The sequence below is a fragment of the Galleria mellonella genome, unplaced genomic scaffold, assembly GCF_026898425.1.
Source record: "Galleria mellonella isolate WM207_F2 unplaced genomic scaffold, CSIRO_AGI_GalMel_v1 utg643, whole genome shotgun sequence".
Lineage (NCBI taxonomy): Eukaryota > Metazoa > Arthropoda > Insecta > Lepidoptera > Pyralidae > Galleria > Galleria mellonella.
The window spans coordinates 846,297-866,507 of record NW_026442135.1 but is presented as its reverse complement, the minus strand read 5'-3'; the positions used below and the strand labels follow the sequence as shown (position 1 = coordinate 866,507).

At 33.8% G+C, this 20,211-nt stretch overlaps 3 protein-coding genes across 5 annotated transcripts in view; 2 read left to right on the top strand and 1 right to left on the bottom strand.

Moving 5' to 3' along the window:
• Nucleotides 1-40: 40 nt before the first annotated feature.
• On the bottom strand, nucleotides 41-7,550 carry LOC113511142 (coiled-coil domain-containing protein 102A). Its single transcript, XM_026894744.3, has 2 exons — nucleotides 7,259-7,550; nucleotides 41-5,189 (listed from the first exon to the last, which is right to left on the bottom strand). Exon 2 carries the CDS (start codon nucleotides 5,170-5,172, stop codon nucleotides 4,027-4,029), a length of 1,146 nt encoding a protein of 381 aa, XP_026750545.1. The 5' UTR covers nucleotides 5,173-5,189; nucleotides 7,259-7,550; the 3' UTR covers nucleotides 41-4,026.
• Nucleotides 3,933-8,077, top strand: LOC113511203 (cytochrome c oxidase subunit 6C-like). The gene is made up of 3 exons (XM_031912112.2): nucleotides 3,933-4,015; nucleotides 6,050-6,277; nucleotides 7,966-8,077. Exons 2-3 carry the CDS (start codon nucleotides 6,051-6,053, stop codon nucleotides 8,048-8,050), a joined length of 312 nt encoding a protein of 103 aa, XP_031767972.1. The 5' UTR covers nucleotides 3,933-4,015; nucleotide 6,050; the 3' UTR covers nucleotides 8,051-8,077.
• Nucleotides 8,078-10,368: 2,291 nt separating this feature from the next.
• Nucleotides 10,369-20,211, top strand: part of LOC116412628 (microtubule-associated protein futsch-like) — a 41,324-nt gene continuing 31,481 nt past the window's right edge. The window contains exons 1-3 of one of the 3 annotated variants that reach the window (XM_052900314.1): nucleotides 10,369-10,594; nucleotides 11,063-11,128; nucleotides 11,921-12,353. The gene's annotated coding sequence lies outside the window, so the exon portion shown is untranslated. Of the gene's footprint in view, nucleotides 11,129-11,920; nucleotides 12,354-20,211 lie in introns of all 3 variants that reach the window. The other 2 variants (XM_052900313.1, XM_052900311.1) reach the window with 2 other exon arrangements.

The following is a 20,211-nucleotide window of genomic DNA, read 5'->3' as shown; positions in this document are numbered from 1 at the left end:
AAAATAGCATTATATAAGTCGGGCATGTTTCTTGTTAAATAAAAAATAATATGTTTGCAAAATGCAATAAACAATCACATTCGAATAGTTCAGTATAGATAGATACAAAATGACTTCCATACAAGTGACTAGCATGAAACTTGTATGTGTGTATGCTGTTTTTTTTTAAGATAGCTATATGGCTTTGAATGTTTTCTTTGAGCCCATATTTAATATTTATTACTCTTATTGTTGTGAATATTCTTCTTATATTTGAATCCATGTTTTGATGTAATTAAAGTTTTTAACAATGTGGAAGATAATTTAACGGATAATTAGATAACTGTATTTCTATTGTACGCTGCGCTTTTTTGTTTATTTATTCCAGTTCAAACCAGTACATATTATATTACTGATTGCAACATAGATTATTATTGTTATTCTTTATTGTACACAAAAGGTTATTGAAATGTAAAAACAAACATAATAGTGCACAAGGGCGAGCTTATCTCCAATAGAGATTTCTTCCAGCAAACCCAATATGAGAAAAGTGACAGTTCATTAGTAGTTACAGTCACACGTGTGTACCAATCGACTTAAATGTTATAGTTAAAAATAAATAAATAAAATGTCTTTACAATTGAAAAGATTAAATATAGTACCTGCATTTTTTTTGTATGGGATGCAACTATTTTGTGTCCCAGTATAATAAACAAGCATACAGCCCGTCTGATGATAGACGGTCACTGTAGCCTATGCTGTAGCTGTAGACTTGCAACACTAGGGGTGACACGTGCGTATTGCCTATATAGGCCCTATATAGATGCAATAAATTACTTTCATAATGAAAATGCACCTTGGCTCCAGTTGGATATCAATATTATCAGAAATATTATTATATTCACTATTATATCTCGTTCTTAACAGAAAATAACGAATTGATACAAATAAAGAACGACATAAACGATCATAAGTAAATTAGGTACAGACTTGTGCATTCGTCTAGATCGAATCGTGCAAGAATCTAATTATTATATTTCATTTCAATTAACTTTTTAACGACCATTTATGTTGAAAAACAACGATATTCTGAAAGGTCTAAGATATTATTGCACGCTCTTTCAAATTTCAAAGAATAAAAAATGTGTAAGTAAAAATGTTTACACGGTTTCGACCAAAGAATATAATACTCCACAAACCAGACCGCTACTGACTTTTCCTCTTTTCCTCATAAAAACAAACAGAACGCCACATCTGTATTTGGCCTATGTTTCTCAGTGGTTAATTAACGGCTGATATGACGATGAATAAGAAATGAGATAGTTTCATCAACTAGACTGTCATAATGACTAACATATTTGAGGACGTAAATTTTTTTTTACAACACAGGGGGCAAACGAGCATGCGGCTCACCTGATGGTAAGCGACTACCGTCGCCCATGATCACCCACAACACCAGCGGCATTGCAGGTAGCTCTCAGTATACTTATAATAGTTAATATAATGTATTAAATATGTAATTGAGCTATTAGACTTCGCTAACATCGCATCGTACTTGACTAAGGATCCCTAATTTGTAAAACTAGACTATCACAATCTTCAACAAACACTAACATTCATATTCCTTAACCATTAAACGCCTGAAGTTTCAAATTTGATGCCGGGGTTTGCATTGTTTCATTGTTAAATAAATTTAAATATTTTAATTACCGTAATGCCTAAAGTATCAAAAATGATACTAAATGTATTTTTCAAAATAAATATATAAAAATATCTTTTCGATTTTTTTTTTTACTATTTTTCCCAATTAGTAAACACAGTAAGGGATACACTTATATATTTTTTTATTTGATTTAAAAAATCAGGCTTTTAAGGGTTAAGTAGTTTGTAGATATTCAAGTAACTCGAATCAGCAGTTAATACTCGATGTTTCAATCAACCATTATAAGCTTAACGCAAACGTTGGATCGCTACTTTACTATTATAAATAAAAAAATCTGCCATTATCGTAAGATTTAGAATAAAAAAAAAAGATTCTGGGCCCAAGAAGAAAGAAATAAAGTACGCTTTACGTGATTATGAATACATGCTTGATTCAAGCTGCTTGAGGGTCTACGAATCTCCTTACTCAAATACACAGAATTACAATACGAAGAATTTGTACATTACATCACTACATAGTATAAAACAAAGTCTAAAACGCTTCCCGTCTGTTTGTCCCTATTTATGCTTAGATCTTTACGCAAAGAATTTTGATGCAGTTTTTTTAATAGATAGAATGATTTAAGAGGAAAGTTTATATGTATAATACATGCATAATATAGTAGAGAAACACTGATAATTTTACAGGTTTCTAATGTGATGTAATGTGAACCCGTGCAAAGCCGGGGCGGGTCGCTAGTCCTACATAAAATTATACTGCGCAGTAATTATTTAATCTACAATTGTGATAAGTTTTACATAGTGTTTAGTAACTAAACAAATTTCTTTAATGATAAGCGGGTAGAATAATAAATAACAGATCAGTCATCCATATATATATATATATATATATATATAGTTGACTTGTTTTTTTCTAGCAGTATTCCATATATTTACGCATAAAATGTATCTTGACATATTATTAAATATAATTATAATGGCGTATTATTAATAAAATCAATATTTACGTTTTAAAAAGATATAGAATTTATAAGATAAAATAAATATATAAGTTATAAAGGTATCACTCATAACTATTTATCGCTCAAAATTGTATGAAAAAGTTGACCTGTTTTTCTCTAAGCATTTCTATGAAGACTATCTATATAATCTAAGAGTAGAATGTATGCTGGATCATTTTCGATGTTTATAACTTTGATCGATCGATTTTTATGTACGTATTCGTAGCTTTTTGCCCGCCACTTCGTACGTGTGATTCTCAGATGTAGGACAACCAATGAACCGCTTTTAAATGACGTATTAATATAAAACATATATCAATTTTCAAGCTAAACCTTCAGTAACGCAACAGTGAAGATCACATTTAATTTTGTGCAGTAAGTTTTGCACGATGCCGGAACAAAGATATAGACAGACAAAATTTCTAAAAAAAAGAATATTGTTTTAACTCCTATTCCTCCTACTAAAACATCTTATATATTTTTGTCTGTAATGTCTTCGATGTACAGACGTCCAGTTACAATTCTATTATGTTAGTAAGATTGTATATGGCAGCAGATTCTCTGTATCTCATGTCGTATAAAAACTTAAGCTTCGATTTAACATGTTAGCACGCGATGGTTTTGCTTATATATATAATGATTATACAGTAACATTCGTTTTTTTATAGCACCTATTATATTTTAGGAGTCATATCTGTAGATATTTTTTTTTTAATTTTAAGGACTTTTACCTTCATCAGTTCTAGGTATTATTTTTTAAATTTCGAATCTTTGACTTGAAATGTGATTTTTTTAAATACTGTTTTATTTAGGAATGTATTATTCGTCAGAATTCGGGTGAATAGTAAACAAATTGTATATTTCTATGTTACTTAACCATTTTAATGTAATTATGAAAAAAAATTGATCTATAAAATATCTTATTATATTGCTATGTAAACAACCATGAGAATGTTAAACTATCTATAATGATAACTATTAGTCTTAAATGATCATTATGTGACGAACAAAGAAATTCGTCCGCAAGCATTGTTTTTACCGTTACAGTGACAGATTTATACATTTGCCGTAAGTAAATTACTCAAAACCCACCTTTACTCACAATCATATTAATTATATTTCTTTATAAATCAAATTGAAGTTTCATGATAAAAAAAATTCTGAATTTTTCCCGCCTAAAATCTGCCATTATAGACAGCAGTCTACTCAGCCAACTGGTAAATTCACAACTTGTTAAATATCTAAGGAGTATTTGCTTAAGAAAAAAATATCTTCCTTATTTTTAAATAGAAAAAAAAAGACAGTTGAACTTCTTGTCAATCGTATAAGCGTCTTGATATTTAAATTCGTGATTCACCTACAAAAAAATAATAGTGAGTATATTTTAACAGTTATCATTTCTTTCGATTATAGCTAACTCATCTTCTTCAGCGGACGTGTTCGTTTTCGCGTCAAATTGTGCAAGATTCGCCTCTGAGGAACCATTACTCGACTCCTGAGATCTAGGACTCACGCTGGACTTCCTTACGTACAATATATTAGAGTCCAATTTCGAGTGGTCATTAACGTACTGCAACCCGTAAGCGCTGCCGTCAGATATTCTGTTGAGCTTGTGTATCTGTTCCCTCAATTCGCAGACTTGTCCGTATAATTTTTTGTTCTCTCTTAATATAGCTACATTCTCAGTTTCCAGCAGCTCCCGTTTGCTCCACTGCACATTATTCTCCGATTTTAGCCTCTCAACCTCCATCTTGAGTTCCGCTATCTTCTCCTCGAGAACTTGTTTGGCGGCAATCTCGTCCTGCAACTCGTTCTGCAGTCTCTCCACCTCGCTATGACTAGAATCCGTCGACCCCAATGTTCGGTCACTGTGGGTTAACTCCATTTTCGTGCTATGCAACTCCGTCGTGAGCGCTTCCACTTTCGTCAACAGGAATGCCTTCTGATCTTTCTCGCTTTGCAAATTCTTGCAAGTCTCGTCCAATTTAAGCCGAAGCTCGCTCAATTTGTTGGCAAGTACATTATCGACGTTGGAAAACTTGTGTGAATCTAACGAGGCCCGCTGCCGTATCGACGGTTCGTTTGGTGATACGTAACCTACATTCTTTCTTCTTAATTCTACACCATCCTCTGTCGTAAGGTCGCCTGAGACTATCCTGCTCTCGCCTATACTTAGTAGCTTCTCGTTGTCTTGTTTTACCTCGATCAGCTGTTGTTCTATGTCATTCTTTTCGGCTTTTAATGTTGATAACTCTTTAGTGATGAGATCTAATTTGTTCTTCAATTGTTTCGCCTCGTCTCTAGCTTTGTTGCGTTCGTTACGTACCTTGGTCCACTTCTCTCGCCAGTTGGCTGTGCAGTCCGACCACCAGCGCATGGTCTTCTCCATCTGGGAGGCGCGGGCTCTTGCCTCGTCTAACTCTCGCTGGTAGAGCGCCTCTTTGGCTTCCCAATCGGTATTGGTGTACCGCATGGCGCCCTCGTGGTCGCGACTTCTCCGGTGACTTCCGCCATGTGAGCTTTGTGCCATTTTTCATTTGGTTAATTCTGTAAAAAAATATTTGTACATTTTAAATGAAATACGTACACGATCAGAATACATACTATTTGCATATTTTTGCATACAATTTTGGAATGAAGAAATTTACTAATAGATAGTTAGGAGTGACTCGCCTCTCAGTTAGACGAGAGTAATAAGGTATACGGTACCATAGGATCAGTAAACCATCTGTCGATTGCATAAAATTCGACATTAGTACTTGAGCTATCAAATTCTCAGTGACATTTTTGGCAGTAGATGAGTGGGACAGAAATACCCAACAGACAACTTTTGTATAGTCTTGTATAATCCCTAGTTAACCCTTAAGAGGTACATTTTTCAAACTTTCTCAAAGAGACAATTTTGTTACTTTGTCAGTTCACTTTTTTGTCGGTCTCGAGCATTTTCATATAACAAAAGAGGTGAAAAACGATTGATTGAAGAGGGCAGGTGCAGTCCCAGGATTTTTGTCGACCAAATATGCGACGTGCTACGGCTACTATTATGAAAAGATTGGTAAATGGAGAAGCTAAAGAGAGCTGTTTGAATTGAAGCATTTGGCATTCTATTGTTTCTGCCTTCCCTAATAGGAGATGAAGTGTGATAGATATGTATGTGAGATGTAAAAATAAACTTTATTTTAATACACATAGGACACTAATAGACGTAATTTTTAAATCTGACAAAAAAGATACTTAAAAAAATATGATATCACTATATACAAAATATCTTTGGCTCTTAATGAAGTTACATGAATTGATTATACCCTAATTTGAAACATAGGATACTTTATTCCATACGAGCGCAGCCGCAAAATACAGCTACTATCTGAATATTCTATTCAATATAATGATGACGATGTTTTTAGCATGAGCTACCAGCCGTGTCCACCTTCGACTCCTGAGCCGTGCCCGCAAGTATGTCCACCACCACCACCAGCTCCACCATGCAGGGTCAAACCCATCATGCGAGGACTCCACTGGGCCCAGACGAAATTGATTATAGCACAGGGCTTTGGACTGGCATTTCTTGGAGGTGCTGCCTACTATGTCTTGATTAGCTTGCCGAGGATGGAGGCTTACAAGGACTTTTATGCGTTAGTATTATTTAGAGTTTACACTAGAGGGATACCATTGAAAGACGATAGATGAAAACTAGCAATGTACCCAACCAGCTCGACCTCCTCGCGGTTCCACCTGGAAACTATCATGGTTAATTCCTGATGAATTCATCATGATGGGCTAACTGGCCTGTTTTCATTCTCATCTATCACCCTTCACTGGTGCTCCGCCGGCGTATCTCGTTAGCGCAGGCGGGGTTACCATTCCAGTTTTACTAAACTCCTGAGCTAATTTGTTACTTTTTTGAAAACCTTTTATTGGTCTAGTTTGCATCTTAGATTATTTCTATTCATACTAGTGCAGCTCTTATTATTCTTGTATAAATAAAAAAAAAGAATGAAAAGGCAGGACAGTTATTCCATCATGATAAATACACCTGGAAGTCAGCACAATGGTTTCCAGGTGGATCATGTGGAGGTCGACTTGACAAGATATATTGCTAGCAATGGAATTGGTAACAGAAATGGATCTGATGCATTACTAATAATCCCATCATGTGTTTACCATACCAAGAAGAATAAAGAAATCCTATCAAAGACTTTTCCATTAAATTTTTTGTTTGAATATGTTCATTTCTCTACTCTATTACATTTTTTTTCTATATATTAATTCCATTATAATGTTTTCCTGCATTTAGACTATAAATTACATAGTAGGGTAAGATTTTATAGCAAAAAAAATCTTACAATATCCCTTTACTACTAAGTTTCCTTAGTCTCTTCTTATGACACGGTATAAACAATGAGAAATATATAAAATATATATATAAATATAAATAAACGTGAAAGTGAGTTTGTTTGTTACCTTATACCATACACAATATTTTAAGGCAAGGCAATGATGATGATGAAAACCCGTTATAGGTAATAATTGGGAGATTTCACTCGACTCACTACTTACAGTCGACTTTAGTGAATGATTTAACAAAATATTATGATACCGACAAAACAACATACCTTAACAGTAAAGGCCGCTAGCACATTCTTCACAAATGGTTTATGTTGAAAGTTAATTAATGTAGTACTGCTTAAATACCCGGCTATTTTATTAAAATGAACAACAGTAAAATGTTTTTTCTATAAAATATAAAACTAACAACACAGAGCAGAGAGAAAGTAGAAAAAGTGTAGTTAAATCCAGAGTTTTCGTGCGCGTAATCCTAATCGAATAGGATAGGTAATCACAGAAGAGACAAACAGACGAAAAACACCAACCAAACATACAATGAGTGAAGTCACAGACCTTGCAGAGAAATGTCAAAAAATTCGAGTCTGCCAGGGTTGCTAACTCTGAAAATTATTTGTTTCTATCTCCACTGGGGCCGATTCTGCTGTGCCATCTCTAAATGCATCTCTTTGCTTAATATTTTAATTTGATAATTTTGTGTAATTAGTGTTTTATGGACCATTATAAATTAAAATTATAATAATTTTGACTGAAATGTATTATAAAATTAGTTAAATTAGATCATTACAATAAAGATTTTGCTGTGCTTTAATGAAATATCACCCCAGAATCGACTAAAACAAAATCTGAAATTTATTATAGTAAAACCAATTTAATCATGATAATCAGACCATACCCACTTGTAATTCGCACTTTAATATTTTTAAAATATACGAGAAATAGTCAATCTTACTTTTATAAATTTTTATTTTTTTAGAAAAGGAGAATTTGAAGATTGGGCTGATGAAATGGCAAAAAAAGGCTTGTTTCAATCTGTTCCTGTCGAATCGTTAAAACGTTAATTATATGAATAAATAATCAATCTTTAATCCTTTTTCATTAAATATTATATACATTACCGCTCAGTTTCGACATACAATCATAATGAACATACATTTAATAGTAATATATAAGAAAGAATAAATTTGGTATTAATTTCTAAGCATTTGACCACTAGTTGGTGTTTAGGTATTTCTTATACAATTTTAAGTAAAAAATTCTGTTTAATTAAAAATACTGCTTGGAAAAAGTTTGGAGAAAACTTAAATAAGCTTGGAGAATTTTTTTGACAGTTCGGTACTTGTAAACTTTAAATTATACAGTAATGTTATATTACGTATAATTCATATAGCGATATACGTATATAAATATAATAGACCAATAAACGTAAAAAATCCCGTACGTGAGAGAAATAAGTATTTATCGTTGCTGGATTTGGAGAAAAAATATTTCACATGGGTAAAAATAAAACATAGCATCTGGCAACTACTTTTTTTAATACACATGGTGTTTTTGTGAGTGGCAAGAGCTCCACCGACAAGAGCGCAGCTCTTAAATGGATAGATAGATAGATGGTGTTTTTATATTTATGTTTATCTTAAAATAAGTTTTTGTGGTAATCTGGTGGCGTCGGATTCATAGTCATGAAGAGAAACGTCACTTCTCTGTCTTTTACTATCTATATATAATGGAGAGCGTTCTGTAGAGTTCCATTGCCCGTTCCCATCCACTATACCTCTCCAGCCAGATTTCATACTCATTTTTTAAGTACATGGTGCATGATCACTGCGTGAATCGTACGCATTTCTTTCTCGTTCATGTAACATATATGTTGTGGAATGAACTCCCCCTCCTAAGCTTTTCCTATATTATACAATCAATAAAATGGTAGGAAGAAACTTTTTATGAATTAGAGCTTTTTTAAAAACGAACTCTTAAAAAATTTTAATTATCGGCCATGCAGTAACGGTCTTCTTTGTGTTGCAAACTAACCTTATTACTTTTACTATTACACTGTTTTGTCACTTTTTTTTTAATTAGGAATTTAACACCAAAGAAACAGACAAAAGAGTTCAATAATTGAAGTGAGTTTATGAGCGATTTGACGTTTTTATGTATAAGGGACATCCCCTTATATGAGCGACAGTAACCATTTCCAATCACGTGCACCATCAGCTTTTTTACTTGCCTGTTAATAAAAAAATATAAATAAAATACTTTAGCATACTGGATGCTGTACATATCAATTGTATTTTCTACTTTATAGATATTTTCACGTCCTAAGAACAAGAACTAGCACAGCAGTACTGTTCTTAATCTATGACTGTATGTGGAATAAATAAACATAGGTATCTAAATATATATTAACAGTCTAAACCATCTGAGCATGAAGAAAAGGGTTAAAGAGAAATATTCCATACAGGGGAAGAGTAGCAAGTAGGAGGGTATGAAATGGATTTAGCAGTAGTTGACGGAATTAAGTGTACCGAGTTGTAAAATTTAATATCTTTATTTACTATACAATGAATAAATAAAAACATTTAACATCGTATTCATCTTTTTCTATTAATAAGTGTCTTATTATAAACCGAAAATTTTGAATTCTTTATTTTCTATAAACATTTACTCACCTGCAGCGGTAGCGCCACCTTATTTAATTCCCTTTAACAGACATTTTCCTTAGATTTTTTTCATACATAGAGATACCCTACCTCTAATAAAATAAATAAATTAATAAAAGACATGCAACACGACATGTATTCACAAATTGCTTTTATTCGAAATAGAGATTTATGTTCACAGTCGATAATGGATAGTTGATTATAATGGTGAACAATATTTACATCTGTCAGCATTTATACGATAGAGACGTTTACAAATTTAAACTGACTTTGAAATATTTAGAAAAAAACAGTTTTATATTGCAATTTGTAGCTACATTACAATTGTTCTGTTTTCTAAGATTTTTCATTTTATGTTTATTCTCTTATAATAACAGGAAGTGATTGTGTTTTACAGCTCATGGCGGCATCCAATTAAAATTAAGGATGGTATTATAAAAACATGATGATTACAATATCTACCAATCAAAATACATGTTTAGTGAAGCATGAGTGTCGTCGCTGTGACTTTGTATGAGCGAACATTTATTTATTTAAGTAATAAATTGGAGCAATTATGGTCTATAGGAAATGTATATAGTCGTTTTTTATTAAAGAATTCTCTTAAGATTTTTATCGTCACGTTTTTTAGACGGTTTTTCACATTTTATTCCCAAAATGATAAGATTTCGTATAATGAATAACTGTCAAAAGGAATGTCATGTGTGTTTGCTACTCGAGTCAGTGCGCATGTCAAGTTGAAAATTGCAAATGGCGCCCGTTGTTATTGTTCGTACCGAATTAACTATTTGTAAATTATATACCAATCTTTTTAGCGATTTTTCTACTGAACTGTTATATTGATGTGATGCTTTAACTTCTTATTATTCGGCACGACGCGTTTTGTGTACGGTTTTAAGTGTTTTGAGTGTTTTTTTCGTATTTTATGTGTGTCATGCAAATGGGGTAAGCTGGAATTATCGGATGTCGTTTAGGTTGTTTTGGATAGTTTCAATAAGAAAATGGTGTGAAGTTTTGTGTCCTAAACTGTGGAAATGAATACTGTATAGAATTTTTAAATTATTATGCTACCTTTAAACTGTAGAGATAGACAAGAGCGGCTATAATTTGCTAATGTTCCATGCCGTGACTGTACTCCCCGTACATTTCAAAATGGCTGCTGCTCTTCACGATATATGAGCTTTGCGTCACTGGAACATAAATCAGTGAAATGGATTCGTGATGAGATTCTAGTGTTTCTAGTCGTGTGATCCTGTGTGAAAAAGCGAAAATAAGCTTTGGACAGAGCCCCAGTCATATTTGGGGCGGGACAATTGTGTTGTATCATATGTTTTTGGAGTAGTGGACACTGACCATAGGACCGATATTGCCTTGCGTCCGAGCTGGATTGTAATGTTGCGATTGAATTTCCAGGATGAATCGCAACACATAAGGCTAAAAAATTTGTGGAATTGAGCGGAATGTGACATTGTATGAGAGGTAAGTGGTTTTTTTTGCGGTTTATTTACATTTTGCGATGTGTATAGTCGTGCCGTATTCTTTACAAAATGGACACATTGGTCGCGGTGACAGGACGTCGGGCGGCCGCCGCGGACGGCTCCGCGCCGCGGTCGCCTGAAAATGTTAAATTCAGTGTCAATTACGATAACGAACGTAGAATTTTGTCTGAAAAATGTTGTGTAACGCATGCTCCAATGTTTTCGAAACCGACCTTGTTGTAACACGTTAATCAAGGAAATATTCCATCAGCGCATGAAATTTTTAGATTAGCGGCGGTATAAACAGATTTTGCTTTACATTTTAGCAGTATCCTAGCTACTTGTCAAAACTCTTATTAGTAAACAAGTATGCCACAAAATTGTACATAAAAATTTGTATAGTATTTTGTTAGTTACATGTCATATTACATGCAATGAGCCATTAATATTCTATAAATTTTCCTTTTTCTATGTACACAGCATTTGTACACGTTAGAATTATAGATAATTTGATGTAAAAAATTCTGGTGTCTCTATTTAATCATTTATATGTCATTTTTTGCATACCTATTATAATTGCATGCAATTAAAAAATATATTTTGTCAATATATTTTTTAATTGCATGCAATTAAAAAATATATTTTGTCAATGTATTTTTTAATTGCACTATAATTCCTATAATCTTATTTATATTGAATAATATCATATAATTTAGGTTAAAAAAATGTTCTATATTATTTTCATAAGAAAAATATATGTAATTATCAATTCAAATTCCTTTTCCCTTTTTAGGATAGGCAAGGGACATAAATGCTTTTAATGATGCACAAAACTGAGGATTCCCAGCAGTGGGAATAAATACACTTTGACATTTGATTTTATGATGACTGAAACTATGACAGTTGCTATTACTGTTTATTTTATAACTAAATGGAGATGTATATCCAGACTTTGACATATTTTAATTTTGTGAAGAAATTGTAATATTTATTACTGTAAAATTTGTTAAATGATAAATGGATAGGATCAATTTGATATATACAGATTAGATCCTGGATTTTTAAAGGATACTTTTATTAACCTATCAATATGTTCCCATGGGATAATTATTTATAAACAACAATATAAATATTATTTATAAATCTAAACAATGTCAAAGACAAATACAAACACTGATTGTAAATAAATATGGATTTATATAGTCTAAAATAACTTGAAAGGGAAGGTAAGTCATTAAAATATAAAAAAGTGAAATATTAAAGATTATGTATGGGAGAAGAATTAATATAGAAAAACTTATGGTGAAATGAATGACTAAAAAAATATAATGCTTGTACCTACTGGATAGGATAAGGTGAAGGTCATAATGATAATAATGTGATATCTTTTTTATTTATATTCCTTGATGTGAGAGAGAAATGAACACAGAAAGGATGGGAAGGAATGGATGAGGAAAAATGTACTGCTTGTCTATGAACACTATAATGTCAAGGTCACAATGATATTGCCACATGCTTATTTTTTTTTTGGGGTATAGCAGTTTGCAATGCTATGTAAATACTTTTTAATAAAAAAATTAAAATTTCTCATATTTTTAAAGCCTATTTTAAGTTTTAATTATTTGTTTATATATTTTATTACACCTTTTAGTGTAAAAGAAAGAACTTGAAGGTTTATGAAAGTCGTTAAAATGAGATTGTCATGTTGGTAATACAAAAATCCCAGAAATATGTAAAAAAAATTACCTAGTTTTTCAAACTTGCATATTCATTTTTAACTGATGTAAAAAAAGAGAAGGTTTTATGTTGCACTGTATTTATTTGTTAATTGTATTTGGAAAACCAAGGCTTATATGTTACTTATAAAAAGGATATATTGTTTTACTGGATGAAAGTGGAATGGTAACCCTGCCTATACTATTGGTTTGTATTGGTATGGTACCACTGAGGGAAATCTAAGGATGAAGTCAAGGAAGGTGGGCCAATTGTAACAAATTTAGCAGGAATTAACAACATTTGTTTCCAGTGTGAACTGTGTGGAGATTTACCTCTTAGGCTATGTTACTAGCAATGGGGCTATTAATCCCCATTACTATTTACCAAAATACTCTATATCGCTACCAGCGGTTGCTACTTCCCATTACTAACATTTCCTTCCTTTTTTGCAGTTTTGGTACTTTGGTCTATTTTATATCAAGAGTTCCATTAAAGATCTCTAGAGGGATTCTGTGAGATGTCAACATTTTGTCACATAAGGGGAAAAGGGATAGTAATGAGGATATAAGAGCCTCTGTTACTACCAATATACTCTATCAGGTTGATTTCCACACGATTCCCTCTGGAAACCATAGTGATTGTCTCTAGTGGAGTTTGTCACATTCACAGTCTGGAAACCATAGTGATTGTCACTAATGGACTTGATTTCATCCTCATCTTCATGAGAGATAATATTTTTTTTGGTGGTGCCCAGTCAGTGTACACTGATAGCACAGACAGGGTTACCATTCTATTATCACCCATTAAAATCAAATTAAAATAACCTCTTATCATGCTATTTGCCTGACTATAAACTAACCAATTAGCATAACCAGAGCTATTGCTGATAAAAATTGCATTTTCACCTGATGGGGTCCTATAATACTCCATACTGTTCCTATTCATGCTTCACTTAAATATTACATTGTGGCATTCTTTTATTCATATTTACTGTTTGGGAGGTTAGAACAGTTTTGGGGTATAATTTCCATGTGTAAATAAAGATAACCTTTATTGTTTCCTTTATAAGATTACAATAGTATACTTATTATAAATACAAACAATTACAAGAAAAGATTACACTAAGAAAATAATGGGCCTTATCACTAAGAGTGATCTCTTCCAGGCAACCTTTGGATGTAGTGAAGAGTAATTATAAATAGTTTGACTGGAGGCACGAAACTTTGTATGTTTTTTAAATACATATAGAGATATGTGCAATAATGTGAATATATAAATGTCGATTTTAACTTACTGATACATACTTATATAAATCTATATATACATATTTATACATCTATGAATACATATAAATATATATATTTACAAAAATAAAAATAAAACATGTAAGTAGGTATTAATTTCATTGTGGAGGAAAACTGATGTGGTTTTTCTTTTGTATTTTCAAGTAATACTGGGCTTTAATAACTCCTCTGTACATGGTCATATTAAAATTTGCTTTGTATAATTCTGATGTAAATGTACTAGTATATTAGTATTACATCCTCGGTGTTAGATGCTTGTTAAATTTGGCAGGTTATAACAGCAAATCCTATTATGATTCATGTAAAGTAGACTTTTTAACTCCCCTGGTTATACAAAATAATTAAAATTTTTGCTCTACAAAAACTGTAGCAATCTTGATAAAAATTTTAAAAGTTCTAAAAAGAACCTTCTTTTTTGAAGATGCATATGTAATATATGCTTTGAAGTTGATTGAAGTGATTATTTGCAATGAAAGATATCAATTCTTGTTTTCTATAGAGTTGTTTGACACTTTGATTGAGGTTATGTTGTTGTTTCCATTTGTTTGTTTACCCATTAACATCTATAACAGATTAATGTTTTTTTTTAAGGTTAAATAAAGGTCATTAGCATTGATCTAAAGATATTTTTCATTAATGACCACATTTTAATTAAATCTGATGAATAGTGATTAGGGCATTAATTTTAAAGTAGTTTTCGAAATAAAATTGTAGAGAATTAATTAATAACTCTTAATCAAGTCTTCTCAAATGAAACTCTTTCAATTCCAAAATCGTTGGGGGGGTCACTTTCTGGTGTATTACAGGACCCCATTTGTCGGTAGGGTGACAGTCATTAATTATTGTGCAAATTGGTAGCCAGTGTTTTGTCAGGCAAATTGAGTGGCTGAAAGTTGGCAATTCTAATAATCCCTTTGGAAGTTCATAAGAAGGTAATCTTGATAAAAGACCGCAGTACCAAAAATAAGGAGGGCGGTGTTTATCAGCAATGGGATGTAGTACCTCTTTGATAGCAATATACCCTGTCAGGTTACCAAATGGTTCCCTTTGGAAATCATTGTAGTTAATTCTTGATAAATTCACCATGATGGACCACTGTTTCCTCGACCTCACCAATTATTCTTCATTGAACCCCCAGCGTCAACTAACAGTGTAGCAAAGATGGCATTTTCAAATATATATTTATATATAATATACTATTTTCATATATATATTTTCCTCTGTCCCATTCGTGTTTCTACCGTGAAGCAGTTGTGTTTGCATGGCTGTATTTCAGTTTGAACGATGGGATATGGCATGAATTTACAGGGTACGGAGGAATAACATCTGAGTCCTCAGGAATGGCAATGCATGGGTGGTATCATGGGCGAAACAGTATACTCTGTTATGTCCATAGTAATGCTCATGTCTATAGGTGACAGTTGCCACTTTCCAACAGGTGGGCCGTCAGCTTGTTTGCCATTCTAAGTTGTATAAAAAAAAAAAAAAAGAAAAAGATCCGACCAGCATTTTCTAATCGGCAGCAGCATTCATCAGCGCCGCGTAGTGTATACGTCTAGTATAGTGTGATAAACTACGCCAATCCTATCGCGGGCTACACGTGCCTTTCGCGCCGCATGTATAAACATCATAATCCGATTTTGCGTCGCGCGATGTTCAGCCGAACTTTCCGTCCCTAAAAGAATCCTACTGACTCATCCATTCTCATACGAACCCCACACAGGATGCGAGTTTTTTTTTAATTGATGATATGAAATGGTAAACCTGCTTGCGCTGACGGTTTACGCTGGCGGAGCACTAGTTAGGAATGATAGGTGAGAATGAAAAAAGCAGGTCAGATAGCCCATCGTGATGTTTTCACCCCGAATTCAACACGATGGTTTCCAGGGGACCACGTGGAGATCGACCTGACAGGCTACATTGCCAGCAATGGGACTACGGTACCAACAATCCTAATCCTGGGGGTAACCCCAGGACGTGAGTTAGAGCGATTCTATCACTTTTAGAGTGGTCTGTGTAGATGGGACATCGTATGTCATTCTTTATTCTTTATTCTTTATTGTACACAAAACATACTGGTAATTACAATTCATTATAAACATAATGTACAAAGGCGAGCTTATCTCTAATAAGAGATTTCTTCCAGCAAAACCTTTCCATGTTAATGTGTTATTTTATAAATAAAAATAGGCAGTCATACGATCTGCATATATTGCATAAACGCATAAGTTATGTATACACAAAGAATAATACAAACTACACATTATAAATTACATAAAATACCCTGTAAACATACACATATATTTACACAAACATACATATACACATACATATATATACACATATAAACATATATAAATATACATACACATATACATAATACGTCAGCATAGTGATAAGTAATGCTCTCTTAGACGACGCTTAAACATGCCTATACTTGCCGATTCCCTTATTTCGGATGGCAGACTATTCCATAGTCGAATGGATATAACTGTAAAGGAATTCCCAAAAGCCTGAGTATGATGTGGTCATTGTCCTTGACTTATCGAAAGGAGGTTTACATGGAATCGAAAGGTGGCCTTACATTACACTAACATCATGTTATTGATTGACTATCATGTTCATAATCACTAAGTATTAAGCAGGACCAGTAGGAACTGACAAGGAATTACACGTGACTCGATAACGTAGACCGATGCGTACGATTCGTACTAAATACATTCGAAAGTGACGAATGTTTGGAAGCGACAGAATAAAAAAAACGTGCTTCTAGATAATATAATGTCTAAGCGATATGCGTAAGCGCGCAGGTTGCGGGGAAGTCCGAAAAAAGCGGCGGCGGCACACCAGACAAAGCTACGACGCCGAAAGTAATTTATTGTCTATGGTACATCCCTTTATTACGTAGTGCCACAGGTATTATTGTTGGTATAAAAAGATACAGTTGTTCCTTTTATGGACTTTTACTGTTTTTATTTTCGGTATTTTAAAGATATTTCTAGGAAAAAAAAAATCAAAGACCCTCTTATTGAATATTTAACACTAGTTCTAAGGAATGGGTTGCCTTATTTAACGTACTGCATATTTTGTATATCACGTCACAGACTATGTACGTGAAGTAACTGAAAACATTTTTATGTCAATAAACTACTTGGCGAATATTTTTAATTTTTTCGATAATTACTAATATTTTTCTTATTTTTTTTTAATACTAGCTAGTGATTGGCCTCAAAGTATAACATCCTTTGAGATTCTTCGAGTCTCTTTCTGTAATCCTTTCTCCTATCCCTATTAAGAGCTCAGAAATAATAGTCAGTGTGGAATAGTTTATTTTAACAGCAATACAGTTTGGGTAATAATTTTTTTAAATAATTAGAACGGAGGAAAACAGTTAAAAAACCTTTATACGAAGTCATTATAAAACAATTTCTGACTTTAGTAGCCACCACCTCATGCTGATCGAAATAGGTATTATTGAAGAACTAGTGATTTTATCGACGGTATAATCAGTTTCGTATTATTGTTATGATTCATATAAATTGGGGTTTTCACTCCAGATTGTAAATAAGTCTACACTTATTTATTAGAAGTCTACCCATGTGCTCCCGGCATAGAATGGGCCATCTCTTCCTTTTCCGTGGGTGTCGTAATAGGCGACTAAGGAAAGGCAAGAGATGGGTAGCATCGTCTTCTTAAAACATCACCAAAAGTTAAACTGCAGTAGCCAATCCGCCTGCCAAGCGTGGCAACTACCGGCAATACCTCGCTTTTGGGAGAGTATGTTCAGCAGTGGACATTTAATGGCTGATACAAAAAAAGTGTAAAAAGTACAGAAAGTCGCCTCTAAAACTTCACAATTTGGGCAAGAATCCCACTCTATTTTTACTTAAATTTATACATAGAAGTTTATTTATTTGCGCCAATTTGAACACGCTCTCACGAATTACCTGACATAATTAGCTCGAATAAATCTGATTTGTCTCCCGCATGGGATTCCCCGCAGTGCGTTGCTTAATTTGGGCCGTCGCTCGATAACCGAACGCGCATTTACAACTACCACTGAATTTGTTTCTCTAGGACCATAGGTTTTTTTATGCAACATGACATGGCAAACTAGCTGACGGGCCCCCAAATTACGGCAATTGATACCTGTAGACATGAATAGTCCAGCGTTTGATGATAATCGGTTGCCTTAGGCTATGGATGCCTGTAGTACTAGGGATGTCATGCGCACTTTGTCGACCGTTAGGGGTACTTACCACGACTTTTTGAAGGACCCATTCTAAAGTCTAGGGAAAACCTCGGCAGGTTTATCTCTGTCAATTAATATGAAAATATCATGTATAATAATGTAGCTGTTTGGGTATGTCTTTATATTTACAGATATCTTTACAAATATAATATCAGTAGAAGATTTAAACAAATATATATTAATGGTGGTGATTATTAAAAAAGATAATGTAACCAGTATGTGGCTGGCGGGAAAGGGATTGTTAGTCACGCAGACTATCAGTCCCATTGCTAGCAATATACCCTATCAGATTTACCTCCACGTGCTCCCCCTTGGAAACCATCGTTCTGAATTCCAGGTGTATTCTCACCCGTCATCCCTCACTGGTGCCCCGCCAGCGTATACCGATAGTGCAGACGGGGTTACCATTCCATTATCATCCATTAAAAAAAAAACATTATGTGGCAGAGTACAGTCTAAATAAACCCTAATATCTTGTTTACTCTTGCGACATAAATGAGTTACGACATTAGATAACTTTAGGCATTATGGAAATTAATTGACGATGCGTGAGTGATGTTTGCCGTCTTGATTGTTACTTGAATGGTGCTCCCGAGTATGACTCATAAATGGAATATAAATTATTTCTATTTTTCGATATAACTTTGATCGGCAAACAAACTGACGGTCTGCTTGATAGAAACTGATGACCGTCGCCTATAGATATGAATGGCATGGTGAACATCATGGAATACGCTATAAGACCTGTGGTGTATATACCCCATGCGTTGCCATTTCTGAGGACTAAAGTGTTATGTGTCTGTATTCTGCAATTTCACTGCCATAGTGTCATAGAATAAGCCACCCCTCCCTTTCCCGTGGATGTCATAAGAGGCGACTAAGTGAGGACGAGGGGTGGGCAGCAGCGTCCCTCTTAAAACATCTTTAAAAGCCTAACTACGGTTGCCGACACGCCTGCCAAGCGCGGCAACTACTGGCAAAACTCCCTTTATGGGGAATTCTTATGTCCAGCAGTGGATAGTTAATGGCTGAAATAATAAAGAAAATGTCACAGTTTATAACAAAACACAGCCATGTATTTCCCGCATGGTCCCGGTATAGAATAAGCCACCCCCTTCCTTTCCCGTAGAATATGACGTAGAATCGAAGGTGCAGAGTATGTTTTAAAAAGACTTAAGTATGAATTTAGATTGCTGTAGGGCTAGAGAACCTAAAAAGACATGGATGGAAAGTGTGAAAAATGACATGGCCAGAATGGGAGTGAATGTGGAAATTTTAATAAAGATGAATGGAAGGGGAAAAATGATGATAGCGAAAACTGACTGCCACCTCATGGAAAGTGGCAACTGTTACCCATGTCCATAGAAATCACAGAATACAATATTTAGGACTATGATATTAAACTTTCATAGCTGGTTGTTCCAGCTTGGGATGTGTATTGGTTCTTGATTTAAAATAACTTTGATCTGGCTTCAATATTTATATTAATGAATTTTATGTTAAATTAGATAATCGAACGTAGATAATTTTTCCTCTTTGAAATACAATATGGTCACCGAATTAGTGATGGGACGTTACATTGAGTCGATCGTGACCGACTAGTGATGAGCCAACACCGCTAATTTTAGTTCTGTGTGGGATTTGACATATGACAGTGAAATTACTGGGAACAACCTTCAAACTACAACCTATTTGCTATTCTTACGGTGAAATACGGTCATACAAGCTCAGCTGCTTGGCGGCAAAAAGTGACGAGCCAGGGATACCCATACGGACGACTTTATTTTCCATCACTGTTATGGTGAGATTTAT

Coding starts and splice junctions, on each gene's coding strand:
- LOC113511142 (XM_026894744.3), bottom strand. CDS start 5,172: ATGGCACAAAGCTCACATGGCGGAAGTCACCGGAGAAGTCGCGACCAC.
- LOC113511203 (XM_031912112.2), top strand. CDS start 6,051: ATGAGCTACCAGCCGTGTCCACCTTCGACTCCTGAGCCGTGCCCGCAA. Junction 6,278..7,965: donor GCTTACAAGGACTTTTATGC/GTTAGTATTATT, acceptor TTATTTTTTTAG/AAAAGGAGAATTTGAAGATT.